At 40.3% G+C, this 13,688-nt stretch overlaps 1 protein-coding gene across 2 annotated transcripts; it reads left to right on the top strand.

Moving 5' to 3' along the window:
• The first annotated feature begins 2,078 nt into the window (after positions 1-2,078).
• On the top strand, positions 2,079-12,333 carry LOC131576264 (vitamin D 25-hydroxylase). 2 transcript variants are annotated; one of them, XM_058832777.1, is made up of 5 exons: positions 2,079-2,372; positions 4,050-4,191; positions 4,471-5,103; positions 6,119-6,448; positions 7,062-12,333. In XM_058832777.1, the coding sequence occupies exons 1-5, from the start codon at positions 2,109-2,111 to the stop codon at positions 7,235-7,237; spliced, it is 1,545 nt and encodes a 514-aa protein (XP_058688760.1). In that variant the 5' UTR covers positions 2,079-2,108; the 3' UTR covers positions 7,238-12,333. The 2 variants fall into 2 exon arrangements, with proteins under 2 accessions (XP_058688760.1, XP_058688768.1); XM_058832785.1 differs by lacking the exon at positions 2,079-2,372 and having other exon boundaries at positions 4,053-4,191; positions 4,907-5,103.
• Positions 12,334-13,688: the final 1,355 nt, after the last annotated feature.

The following is a 13,688-nucleotide window of genomic DNA, read 5'->3' as shown; positions in this document are numbered from 1 at the left end:
ATCCTATAAGTTTGCTCATTTGACCATCCATGATTAAGATGAGTAAAACATTTCCAAAGAAGCAATTCAGCACAAGCTGCCCACATACTTCTGAAGGAATGAATGAATGAGTGAATGAATGAATGAATGTAAGAATGAAAGAATGAATGAATGGAAAAAAAATAATAATAAAAAGATCAATCAGAACCTGGCAAGGAATCCTGTGCTTGGACAGCAACTGGAGCCTTGCATTCCTAAACCTGCATCCCTAAGTGATTTTATCTGTCTACAAGGGTTTATTTATCGCTTCCTTTTGACAAGTTTCAGTCCTCTTTTTCCATGCTGGTGCTTTTTACCTCCATTTAATCACACATCTTTTAAAAGTTTTCAGACCTTTAATCTTGGCTGATTCACCATCTTTTTAGCTTTTGGCTTGACCAAAATGGATTTTATTTTTCTGCAAACACCCTCTTCAGTTTCCCTTCCTCTGCTACAGTGGGTAACATCAGCATCTCTTCTCCATCCCCACGGCTCAAACACTACAGCAGGGTCAGTTTTGACTGTTCTCTTCTATTCCTTCCTTTTTAGTCAAATATTTGGACTTTTCTTCTGAATCTTCCCCTCCCAGCCCCCTGCTTCTTGGGTCTTTCCTATACTATTTTTTCCCTTTTTTCCCCCCTTCAAAATGTTTCCTGCCGGAACTGTTAATCACCTTTCTTTTCTTACACAGATGCAGTGGAAATCATGGTCATCTAAAACTTTGGGTATTAAACACTTAAATAACAGAGCATTGAAGACAGGATGCAAAAATAAATCAAAGCAATAGTACCTCTTCCTATGTTCTCTCAGACACTTAAGCACATGCACAACTTACTTTACTCCTTGGCAATTTCTCTTCATTCCTCCTCTGACTGGAGCCAAGCTGAGGTCCTGAATCTCCTGCCCTTTGGTGAGAATACTTTAGGCACTGACATTGAAAATACTGATATTTTTTGCAGATGTGACCCAAATAATTAAGACAGTATCACACTGAAATAAAGGATGAACAAATAACTTGGAAGAAGAACGAAAAGAATAAACCTCCAGCAGGGCTCAAGCCACTTCTTTGTAGTCTGACAAAATTGGTAAGATTTTGGTACAGGATGCTGGCATTGACACTGGTTCTTAATGACCTCCATCAGCATAAATTCCTCATCTGTTTAGATCTTATCAATATTCTTAAAAATCTATATCCACCTATTAAGATGAATTCAACAAGAAAGATATCTCAAGTTCAAAACACACGGCACAGAAATTGTAATGGGCCAGGAATGTTTCTGTTACTCCTAACATTGCTTGTAAAACAGTATTAACGTAATAACAAAATCAGTGTGAATGGAAACAAATCTGGGTTTGTTTATGAAGCGTTTTGCCAAGAATGTCACGCGGCAGAGCGACGCTGCTCTTTGACCTCTGCCCTACCGATCTTGGCCTCTTCTGCAGCTCAAGCCCTCGTTCCTGAGCCGTCATCCCACCGAGTAACAACAACCTTTGCACCTTTGTGTGTGATCCCCGTGCTGCTTGGTCACACGGGCAGGGGACATTCCCCTCCCTGCTGCCCGCGGGGGCTCCGGGGCCTTTCCTGCTGCTGTCCGGCCTGGCCGGGGCTGCTCGGGGCTGCCAGGCCAGGCTGTGCAGCGCGGGGAACCGGGGGAACCGGGGGGAAGACCGGGGAACCAAGGGGAATCACGGGCATCGCACCCGGGGCCGCCGCCCACCCACGCCCCCCGAAATCTGTCAGTACACATGTGCCGGCGGGAATCACAGCGGGCTTCATCGGCCCGAGGCCCCCCAAGCCTGAAGTGTCTCTCTCTGGGAAAGACACCTCGACACCGTGCGTTTGACATTCCACAGAGACCTAACACGGAGCAAAGAGCCGCCGGTTCCTCCCCTCAGCTGCCGCGGCCGGCCGCGTTTCAGCGCCCACACGCCCCGAGGGACCGACCCCGTGCACCATTCCAGGGAAAACACCACCCCACCCCACAGCAAAGCGGCGGGAAAGCGGGAGCACTCCGGGGGCGGCGGGAGGAGCCTCCGCGGGCCAATGGGGCCGGCGGGCCGGGGCCCGGGAGGAAGCGGCGGCGGGGCCGATGCGGGCGGCGGCGGCGGGGCCGGGGGCGCGCCCGGGCGCGGCGACAGCGACAGCGACAGCGGGCAGCGGCACCTGGCTCCTGCTGCTGGCGGCGGCGCTGGCCCTGCTCCTCTCGCTGGTGGTGCGGCAGCTGCTGAAGCAGCGGCGGCCGCCCGGCTTCCCTCCCGGCCCCGCGGGGCTGCCGCTGCTCGGCAACATCCCAGCGCTGGGCGCCGAGCAGCCGCACGTCTACCTGCGGCGGCAGAGCCAGATCCACGGGCAGGTACCGCCGCCCCGGGGCCCCGGGAGCGGGGAGGGCCGGCCCGGGCTCGGGGGAGCCGCCGGAGCCGCCGCCCGGCCCGGCTCGGGGCGGATGCGGCGGGCGGAGCGGCCCGGCCGGAGCGGGAGCGCAGGGCTCCGGAGGAACCGCGCTTCCGAGTACCTTCAGAGAGGTGTTCCAGATACTTACAGCCCACTAGCGTAACCGTGTGAAAACAGATCCTTCTCTCCTTCTCTCTCTCTTTTTTTTTTTTTTTTTAATTTTTATTTTTTATTTATTTATTACTTTCTTCTCTCTCGGTCGTTTCTTTCCATCAGCCCGTTTGAAGCAGCCAATCTCCTCTTACGAGCTTCGTAAAAGTTAACTCCGAGCTAGCTCTAACATGCATTTTGGTAATTAAAAACAAAACAAAACAAAACAAACAAGGAAATGCTTTTCAAGCAAAATACTAGGACAAGTAGAACGGAAATAGGAAGGGGAATGTGCTGTCCAATATGCTAAACATGTTTTTTACTTGCCTGGAATGCTGTATGGAGTTTTAGTCATCTGCTGTCCAAAAGGATCCTGCAGAACTTGAGGGAACTTGGAAACAGCACATTAGGATTTGAGAAACTTTGGAAAAACACAATCCAAAGGTTTTAATAAAAAAAAGCAAACATGTATGATGCAGGAATAAAGATAAATAAGCTAGACCATAGTATACAAAACTCACAGATGGTTTGCAGAAATATACTGTGAGTGTCTTCTTGGACACATAAAAAAGAAGAGCTGTTATAACAGTGAAAATACCAAGTTTGCTAAAATAAAATAGCCATAGACTCACAGAACAACTTAAGTCAGAAAAGACCCTTAAGATCATTGAGCCCAGCTGTTAACCCAGCATTGCCAAGTCTGCCACTAACTCCTGTCCCCAAATGCCACTTCCATGCAGCTTTTAAATGTCTCCAGGGATGATGACTCCACCACTTCCCCAGGCAGCCTGTTCCAGTGCCTGACAGCCCTTTGGGTGGCAACCCTGTTGTCACAGAATGTATAATTAGGCTAACATAATTTCATGTTGTGGAGGTCACCAGCTTTGACATGGAGAAAAATCTAAAGATTTGTAATGGCAAAATTACGGATTTCTAACACTGAGGGAATGTATGGAAAGGGATCTAAGGTTTCACTCTTGAGTTTAGACTCAGTTTTAATTTTTAAAATGTAGATTCAGATTTTTTTATTTTTTTTTCCTCCTCCTCCTGTATGTGCCTTCTGCAGGCTGTATTGTACCTTTCTCCAGAGCACCTTGTGCTAACCACTTGTCAAAAAGGAGCTGGGCCTGGCTGGGCTCTGCTCTCAGTTGTTGGCTGTCACTTTGGCTCTCACTCCTCTCTAAGGACTAAATGAAAGCATCCCTGGTCCTTAATTTGGAGAACTGGTTTCTTCAGGTGCACAGCAACGCACAGAATGTTGTGTGGGTTAATTAATTTTATATTTTAACAAAGCAAATTAGCTCACCACAGATGTGTGTAACGCCACAGCTGTCCCACCTCTGGTCACCCGTGTGCCCTGCTGAAGGTTATTCAACTCTTCATTTCACATCGATGTTTAGTGTTATTTCAGTTTTCCCTTCCTTGTTCTCCAGACTGGGTTGTAATAGCATTTGACACTTTTTATTCCCTTCTTTTCCCCCTCCCAAAGATCTTTAGCCTTGATCTCGGGGGTATATCTGCTGTTGTGCTGAATGGCTATGATGCAGTGAAGGAATGCCTCGTCCATCAGAGTGAAATTTTTGCAGACAGGCCATCTCTTCCCTTGTTCAAGAAGCTGACAAACATGGGAGGTGAGTGCTAATGCCTTCTGTACAAAAGAGTAATTTTTGTCCCATAGATGAACAAATCACGTGAAGCATCTGCTTTCGCTATTTTCTCTACTTGATGTCCTTTCGTAAAGTGATTGATGCTTCTTTAAAGATATTATTTGGAAAGGATTGTGGACTATGTTCCACAGCAAGATGTCTGAAATGTTTTGTCTCATTTTTTGTCTTGTTCAATAATTTTATTATCTTATAGGGGAAGAAAAATAAAGCATTGCATAAAACACTGTCAAAATATTTTTTCAGGCTTACTGAACAGTAAATATGGCAGAGGATGGACAGAACACCGCAAATTAGCTGTAAATACCTTTCGAATTTTTGGATATGGTCAAAGGTCCTTTGAACACAAAATTTCAGAAGAATCTCTGTTTTTTCTTGATGCCATTGATACATACAAAGGCAGGCCCTTTGATCTTAAGCACTTGATAACAAATGCTGTTTCAAACATTACTAATTTGATTATTTTTGGAGAACGTTTCACATACGAAGATACTGAATTTCAGCACATGATTGAGATTTTTAGTGAAAACATTGAATTAGCTGCTAGTGCTTCTGTATTTTTATATAATGCTTTTCCTTGGATTGGTATCTTGCCATTTGGGAAACACCAGCAGCTGTTTAAAAATGCAGCTGAAGTCTATGAGTTTCTTCATGAGCTTATTGAACGTGTCTCTGAAAATAGGAAGCCTCAGTCACCTCGACATTTCGTAGATGCATATTTAGATGAGATGGACTGCAATGGAAATGACCCAGAATCTACATATTCAAGAGAAAATCTAATTTTCTCTGTTGGAGAACTCATCATAGCTGGGACAGAAACCACAACAAATGTTTTAAGATGGGCAGTGTTATTTATGGCTCTTTATCCAAATATTCAAGGTAAGAAATTTGACATTTTGAGGAACTGATTTGCTTTCCCATTACAAATTTAAAATGCTTTTTCAAAGTGGTGCATTGATCCATAATCATCACCAAAAAAACCCAAACTTCGTATATATTATTCTATTGTATCATTTACCAGATATACTATGGGCAGAGGTGGAAAGATTGTTTTAAATGCAGACAAAAGGGACATCAAAAGTCAAGTGTCACGATAAAATTTTAACATATTATTTTGTGAATACATTTTTATGAAGCTTTAATACTCTTAAGTATTTCTAATATATTTAAGCTTAGCATTTTGATGCATGATCTGTTGTTGGCAGATATACTAATCTATGTAGTTAATAAATAATAAGAAAATGTAATTAAATGTGAAAGTAATAAACTAAATTAAAAACATACAAGTGTCAGCAAAAATGTAAATCAGGTTATGGTTAACAATTTAGGTACAATTCTTTTTAACTTAAGTGCCCCAGTTCACAACAGATTTACATGGGATAGACAGGAATACTTAGACTTTAGCAAGAACAGAAATGGCACTTAAAAAGAAGATGTGTTACAGTCATTCTGAAGTAAGATAGCCATAGATGTCCAAGTGTTAGCCCAGATATTTTGAGAAGTTTGGATTCTAGAGGTGAACAGTCACATTTCTCCTTTCACTGCCTCCACTTCACTTTTCCTGCCAAAACCTGAACCAGTGCTTGGTTCAGCTGGGCTTCCAGGATTTGGAGGAAGAGAGGCCCAGATAATTTGGAAAGTTACTACTGGTACTTTGACCAAAAAGTATCTCTCTAATATCAATTTCATCGTTGGTTCAGAGTGGCGATAACAGCACTAACCATGGATAGGAATATAGAGTCTAAATTTAAAAGCTTCTAAGCTACTCTTTTTTTATATAAGGTACATCACGTTTCAATATTCTTTTAGAATGTGTTTACATACACAAATACTTTAACTTAAATTAAAATGTAGAGGCTGTTACAGATTAAACCTCAGCTTTTATTCCTAACAGGGCAAGTTCAAAAAGAAATCGATCTTGTCATTGGCCCGAACAAAATGCCCACCTTGGAAGAGAAGTGCAAGATGCCCTACACTGAGGCTGTTCTCCACGAGGTCCTGAGGTTCTGTAACATAGTCCCTCTAGGGATTTTCCATGCCACTTCCAAAGACACTGTTGTGCGTGGTTACACGATTCCTGGAGGCACCACGGTCATCACAAACCTCTACTCTGTTCACTTTGATGAAAAATACTGGAGCAATCCAGAGGTGTTTTTCCCTGAGAGGTTTTTGGACAGTAATGGGCAGTTTGTCAAGAAAGATGCATTTATTCCTTTTTCCCTAGGTAAGAGCAGTTCCTTCCACTGTTCCTTTTCACAAATCCAGACATGTGTAAAGTGTAAGGAATGGCAATGAATGGACAGAATGATATCCTCAGTTCTGATATAAAGATATCCAATATAATTCAATTTAAAGATATTCAATATAATGCGCTCTGGAGATAACAAATTTTAGCATAACATCTTTTATATAGATTATATATTATTATTATATATAAATTAATAAAAATCCTCCTTTCAAAGTTCTAATAATTGCCAGTTAATAATGACTGACAATAGATGTAATAAAGAAAACAGTAGGGGGAAAAGGCTAAAATTCACAATGTCATTTTTTAAAGCATCTTCTGTTGGACTTTCACTTCAAGAAAAGATACAGTGAGTACCAAGTGCGTCTAAATCAATTGAACAGAACTGGTTTCAAAGGCATTCGTGAGCAACAAATTCTCTAAAATCAGTTTCTTAGTGTAAGTTATCACCTACCCTTCTTACAAAATACTACCACCAGCTTCACAAAGCACTCCTGGAACACAGAAATGACCATTCCTGTTCATCATAAGAGCAAAAATGTGACTGAAGGTATCTTAAATATTTTTAAAACTTTTTTTTTTTTCAATTCAGGAAGAAGGCATTGTCTTGGAGAACAGCTGGCTCGAATGGAAATGTTTCTGTTTTTCACCTCCTTGCTACAGCGGTTTCACCTGCATTTTCCTCATGGGGTGATCCCAGAGCTCAAGCCGAGATTTGGGATGACCTTACAGCCACAGCCGTACCTCGTCTGCGCCGAAAGGCGGTGAATGGCAGGGCTGAGATGGGCAGGGCGAGCACAGTGCTCCCACCTACGGCTCAGGATCCACTTTGCCTTCTATTCCTAAACGTGTTCAAGCCAGAAAAACAAAGATTTAAAGGACTAATAGTTTCTCTTTTACTTGGTTTTCACAGAAAAAAAAAAAAAAGAAACGCGAACCAAAAGTGTGGAACACATCCTGTGTGAAAGTGATGTTTTCACTCCAGAAGACTATATTGAATCTAACTTCTGATACAGGTTTTAAATATTTAATTACTTAGGAAGACATTTTACTTTGAGAGGACACTTTCATAAGCATGGAGAATATGGTTCAAAATGTTTATGCTTGAATTCATCCATGAAAATATCATTTACATTATTCCAGCTAAGCCGTTCTTTATAATAATCCATTAAATTTGCATAGCTAAAAGGGCTTTAAAAGGTGTCTAATTAAATATCTGTAACCAAGAATGAGCTATATTTTCCAGCCTTGAAAAAACAAATTGTCTTTAAAGCATTTTTATTCTTCTTTCTCCTTTCCCTGTCTTCCCAGTTTTTCATAATTTTCTAGTGAAGCAGATAACCGTGAATTCAGTTTTGAGATCTTTTTTGTCTTGCTTCTCACTTAGCATCATACACAAAGTGTTCAATTATTGCCATACTCCTGACAATCACAGGGTTTTTTTTCTCCAGTATATTTCATTTCCAGATACCTGTCTTCCACTGCCTCCCAATACAAAGTACTGTGTAATGATTAATCTCTGCTTAAATAGTCTGAAAAAGCCAGTATTTGTGTTACCAGAGTCACATGCAACTATACTACGAGTAAAGAAAATAGACTGCTCGCCCTTCTGACCAGAGGAGAGACCTTTTGAGGAGGGCAAGTGCAATAGGATGGGGAAAAACAGATTTTAAATGAATTTTAAGCACAAATTTTAGGTGTAAGGGCTACACCTCTGCCACCTTCATTTATTATTCTTGCCAGCTCTTGCTTTGTGGTTATTGGTAGATTAAGCCTTGTGTCTGCAGACTTTGCAGGAGCAGCTGAACTCCAAACACAGTATTCAGAATTTAGGAGAGAGGGCCTCAGGACAGGGTTCAGAACAAAACAAGCAGCTATTTGAGGACAGGGCTGAGTGTTTGACCTGGCTTTTTACACAGACAGTGTTGCAACTTGGAGCTGCAGGAAAGCTGAAAGGCAGGAACTGGTGTTCATCTGCTGACCTGATATTTTCAGCTCATACTGAGGAGAAATACTTCCTTTCTTTTGAAAGAGCAAAAGAGAAAAAGCAAAGAGAGCTAACACCAGTCCACTCACGTAACAGCCTGTTGACTTCAGATGCAGCAGGTCCGGATTATTTTACCCACAAGTCTCACAGAGAGCAGCTCTAACACAAGTTCCTGTTTCTCTAAAGAGAGGCTGGGCAGGCTGCTCCACTTCCTGAGAAAGTGCCTTTTGTGGAGAAGATTTAAAACTCAAAAAAGAGAGGAAGGAGGCAAACCTGATTGCTGTGCATTGGGCACAGCATGAAAACTGAATAAACTCCTAAGCCATTGGCAAGCAGTGGGGTTAGGAGTCATGATCAAGGTTTCTCTGGGTACCAAGCAGATGTTGTGTGCTTGTGAAATGCCCAAGGAGGAGTTGTGGAATCTGCTGAGCTCAGGTGCCTTCAGTATGAGGCAGCCCCGAGGAGCTCAGCACTGGTTTTGGACTCATGGCAATTCTTCCTGCTCCCACCCCTGTGCTCTTAGAGCAGACATCAGAGTTTGTTCAGTACCTGGTCTTGCTTTCTGGCTTGCAAGAGTTCTAGGCCATCCTTCTGGTTACAACATGGCTCAAATAATGCTAATTGAAGTGGGGGGAGGATTCAAAAACGTCAAGAACCAGTTCTTACAGGGATCCATGCTCAAAATGCAGCTGACCAGTTGTTGGCTGAGGTATTTTGAGATCTAACTCCTGGCTAGTCTTTAATCCATTTAATGAGAACCATATTGATTATATGTCATTCTGGTTTCTAAATCAAAATGCCTTATAAAAGCCTCAGAATATCAATCCAAACTCTTACCATTATCTGCCAGCTTATGGTCTCATTTGAGCAATCAAATACATTTGACAAACTGTCTTTTCTCTAAATGTGTATCAGTATTAGTCATATTTACATGTTTCATTCTTTATCAACTTTTTCATTACTTTCCCTCTGACTTAGAATTATCCTAATGATCCAATTTAATAATTTGAAATATTGACATAACAGTAGTTTTTTCTAGTCCTCTGGAATTTCTCCACTGTATCAACATTGATTACAGTAGCCAGACAGATGTTCAGAATTTCCTGGTGGGATGTTCAGAGAATTCCAGCTGAAATATCTAGGATAGATAGCAGCTGGCTGCCATTTAACACTGTTTTGGGATTAAAGGTTGATATATTAACTTCATAACACTGGTGCAAGAACTGCAGTCAGAACCACCGTAGTGTCTTAAGTCCTTCTTTCCAAATCTCTATCCCTACATTTAATTTTTTTGGGTTGTTTTTGGCCATGTTAGCATCCCCAGAGACTGGAAAGGGAACACTGCAAGCATGTCATATATGACACTGAAAAAATGCTGAAGAAAAATCTCACTCATTACCACTTAATTTCCTGAACTTCCAGGAGTTTCAGTGATGCTGATGAACACATCCTTAGTATGAACCTAATAAATGCAGGAAGGTTCATTAGTTAATTCATTCAGAAATTAACTATACAAAGGAAGATTGCATAAAAGTTCAAAAAACATTACTGCTTCTCTGAATGTAAATAGCTTAAACTTACTGTGATATCTTTTCATATATATCCAGAATGGGTTGAGTCTGCATTGAGCTTAAGGTTTTGTGCAAGCACTAGGGAGTAGATGAGGCAGATTATGTCATCATGAAGACAGCAAATTCATGAGAAAAGTACCAAGCTCAGAGAAAAACACAGTAAAAAATAGCAAAATCCCTTTGAAAATTGAGTGAAAATTAGATTGTGTAAATTTTGTAACAGAGAATTGGATATGAAAACATAAAGATTCAGGATAAACAAGAGGGGTGGAAATCATAATGGGGAAGATGCCAGATCAGAATTTGGCTTTGGTTGAAGAGATGAACTGATGAAAACACAAGATAATATGGCCAAGATCAGAGGACTATTCAGCAAGAGTCTGAAGGGAGAGCCCTCAGTACAGATGGCTCTGTGAAGGTACACACAGAGGATTGGTTTGTGTTTTTATACCAACGAGTTGTCCCAGGGAGTTTTTTGGCGCTGGGCCTGATGATTCAAACCCTCTGTCTAATCAAGATCAAATTAAACTACGGCTCTGGAAATCTTCTCCCTTCTTCTGTCCTTTAATAACAATGTAAATTGGGCATCAGCAGATTCTCCCCATTCTAGATTATCTCTTCAGGCATTTTTGAAGGCTGTCAACTCTCCCCATGTCATTAGAATTAGGCAGAGCCCACACTCAGAGTGGTCATTCCTTCAGAAGACTGCCAGGCTTCAGGAGATGTTACATTTGTTACATTCTTCCGAATAAGTAACATTCCAAATAGATTAAACCCATTAAAATAATGGGAGTATATCAGGAATGTGCAATCTAATCCAATATCTTGCTATTACTGCAGCAGATGGCTGCTAGCCAGAAATTTTACATGTGATGTAGACCAGCCTATAGCAATATTCTAGAAAACAGAATAAACTTGCTGTTTATTCCACTGCTGTTTTCAATTGCTGACTTCCTTTTCTACACTCATGCCAAAAATATTAAAGGAAATATTTTTAATTTTTTGTAAACTGTGGTTTATCAGAAGCACGAAAAACCCCCATTATATATTAAAAAGCTTTTTACATTACAGATAATTTGTTCAGATGCTAATCCACATTAGGCCCATCAGCATTCAGAGAACAGGATCCACCCATCCATGTCTCATGGACTTTTATACCCTCACCAAAACAAGGGGATAAAGGATGCCTCATTACTCAGATCCCTCACTAATACAGGTAATACAGGTACAGCTTCAAACCAGTAAGAAATGAAAGTTAGGGAATAGAATCACTGTGGATAAAACATTTGAAAAAATTCCAGTTATTCTCAGGTAATTAGGTTTCCTTTCTCCACAGGCATCCCCCTTTAAGGAGTCAAAATGCTGTTTTGGTTCTCTTTACACAATAAGTTCAATTTAAAAGAATTAATAATAATAACACTAAAATAACAATAACAACAACAACGCTAATGATGATAATAATAATAATAGTATTAACAGCAGGACTTTATAAGCCTAATTTTTTCAGGAAAAATATTTGTACTTAGGACCCCTCTTGAGTTTATATATAAACTAAATAGTTTATATATAGTTTAGGAACTTAATTTAATTGCTCTTTTTTGGAAGGATAAAAATTGCTTCATAAAGCAACTTCAGGGCATTTTCAAATCTTGTTCCATTTTATTTTACATTCTATAAAGACACACCATTTCTCTCTCAAAGAATGTACAGTCTAAACTGCCACACTATAGAGAGAAATGCAATGTAGCTTAATGTTGCATTTACTTCACCACGAATTGTAGGTATCATCTATAAAATGTTCAAGCTCTTTGTGCCATAATGAACTTCATAATTGTATAGAGACTGTAAGAATAATTCATTTTTGATTGGAATAAAATTTAGTGCTAAGAGCTGAAATTTGTCTAAAACTCCCTACTCACTTAAACTAATTCTTTTGCTAAGTATATGAATGACATCATTTTCTAAAGCGTCCAACACCTCCCAATGTCTTAAGTATGCACTTTCTTAAGATCTAGAAAGGCCCACACAGCTTGACAAATATTTAAAATACAACTAGCTTTAGCAAACTAACTTTAGATAATCATATTTTTTAAAAAACCATTTTGGCTACTGCCTTTCCATTTATTCACAGTCTGACAATTAGACAGATTCTTATCTCTGGCTAAGGTTCAAATCTTGTCTATTTTTTCAAGAGGATTCTAGCTCTCTCAATAAATAAAATGACTCTTTCTGGTGGGAGATGAATTATGGGTCAAACATATTTAAAATAAAAAGGTTTTAATATTTACTGAAATAAAGGAGTTGACGTCTCCAGTTCTTGTTGTTTGAATGTTATTATTTCTATAAATGTGCACATTTTCTTCTTAGTATTTAAAGTTTACATATCAGACCTCTACTCTTGTACTAGTGTTTAAAAAATAGGTTCAGAAAGGATCTCAGGAAGTTATGCAGTTCACTCATCTGGTCCACTAACAGTTTTACTAAAAGCTGTTTTTCAGACTTCTTTTTTTTTTGCAGAGTTTGCAGAGACTTTCTTAATAGGCCAAGACAATCTATTTCAGTGAGTCACAGCCCTCTCAATCCTCAGACAATCAGTCATGTTTGAGCCTTGCAACCTTAAAGGTGTTACTTCTTGTCCTAAACACTATAAACACTGAAAGCATTATTCTGATTACTCTTTGAAACAGTCTCATTAGGTAACCTTAGAATATCTCACTCAAGTCTCATTTTCTCTAGACTAGGAAAAAATCCTTTTGATTAATTTTATCTTTCTCCTTCTCTTCAGGCCACATCATCAGTCTCACTGGTCTGTACTGTAATTCTGCAACCTGGGGGGTGGCATCTGAAATGAGAACCAGGATTTTGGTAATGACTGAATTAAATTATTACAAACCCACTGTCAAAAGATGGAGTTTTACTATTACTTCTCCACTTCTTTGACTGAAAGAAAGCTTAGTTAATATGAGTCAGATAAACTGGCAATACTACAGAATAATAAATTCTGGTAGGATGAATGTCATAAAAGAAAGGGGCATGCTAAGCCCATTTGAATGACTATATATAGGAGCAAGTTTTCACATCTGACTGGCACAGGGGACAAAATCTGCACTCTGCTCCTCTTGTGCAATAATTAATGTCAACTCTATCCTCAGTATTTTTGGTATGATACCTGCATTTTAAGCTAAGCATTACCTTTTGTTTTATATGCAATTAAAATGAAGATATTTTGATCTCATTCAAGGTGCAAAGGGTTCTGCTGATCCAGAGAGATGAGTCAGAAGTGACTCATCACCTGTTTTTTGGCAGGATGTTTAGAACATGGACAAATCACAAGGTGAATGGTGGGGATCATTTGAAACACCGCGGTCCCTCACCAGTACTTAAAGGCTGGATTGGTTAAATGTTACCCTTTTTTTCCTCCTCCTTTTGAAACCTCACAGATAAACCAGCAGACAGAAGGTTTCACCTCACTAGGAGATTTTCAGTCCATGAGATTCCAGAGGACAACACTCTGCCAGGTAGCACGGTCTGTGTAGTGCAAGCTACCACAGACACCAGTTGCTACCAGCTGTGATCTCTGCAAGTCCAGAAATCAAAAGATGACTCCTGGTGCAGAGATTCCAAAAGAAACCTTCCTGTCACACATTTCTGGATGTGTTGT

This window comes from Poecile atricapillus, chromosome 1, assembly GCF_030490865.1.
Source record: "Poecile atricapillus isolate bPoeAtr1 chromosome 1, bPoeAtr1.hap1, whole genome shotgun sequence".
Lineage (NCBI taxonomy): Eukaryota > Metazoa > Chordata > Aves > Passeriformes > Paridae > Poecile > Poecile atricapillus.
The sequence above is the reverse complement of the archived record's forward strand: the minus strand, read 5'-3'. Positions and strand labels throughout refer to the sequence as shown.

What these genes read in the sequence shown, in the direction of transcription:
- LOC131576264 (XM_058832777.1), top strand. Translation starts at nt 2,109, where the DNA reads ATGCGGGCGGCGGCGGCGGGGCCGGGGGCGCGCCCGGGCGCGGCGACA. An exon ending in AGAGCCAGATCCACGGGCAG is followed by an intron (nt 2,373 to 4,049) that starts GTACCGCCGCCC and finishes CCCCTCCCAAAG; the next exon opens with ATCTTTAGCCTTGATCTCGG. An exon ending in TCTTTATCCAAATATTCAAG is followed by an intron (nt 5,104 to 6,118) that starts GTAAGAAATTTG and finishes TATTCCTAACAG; the next exon opens with GGCAAGTTCAAAAAGAAATC.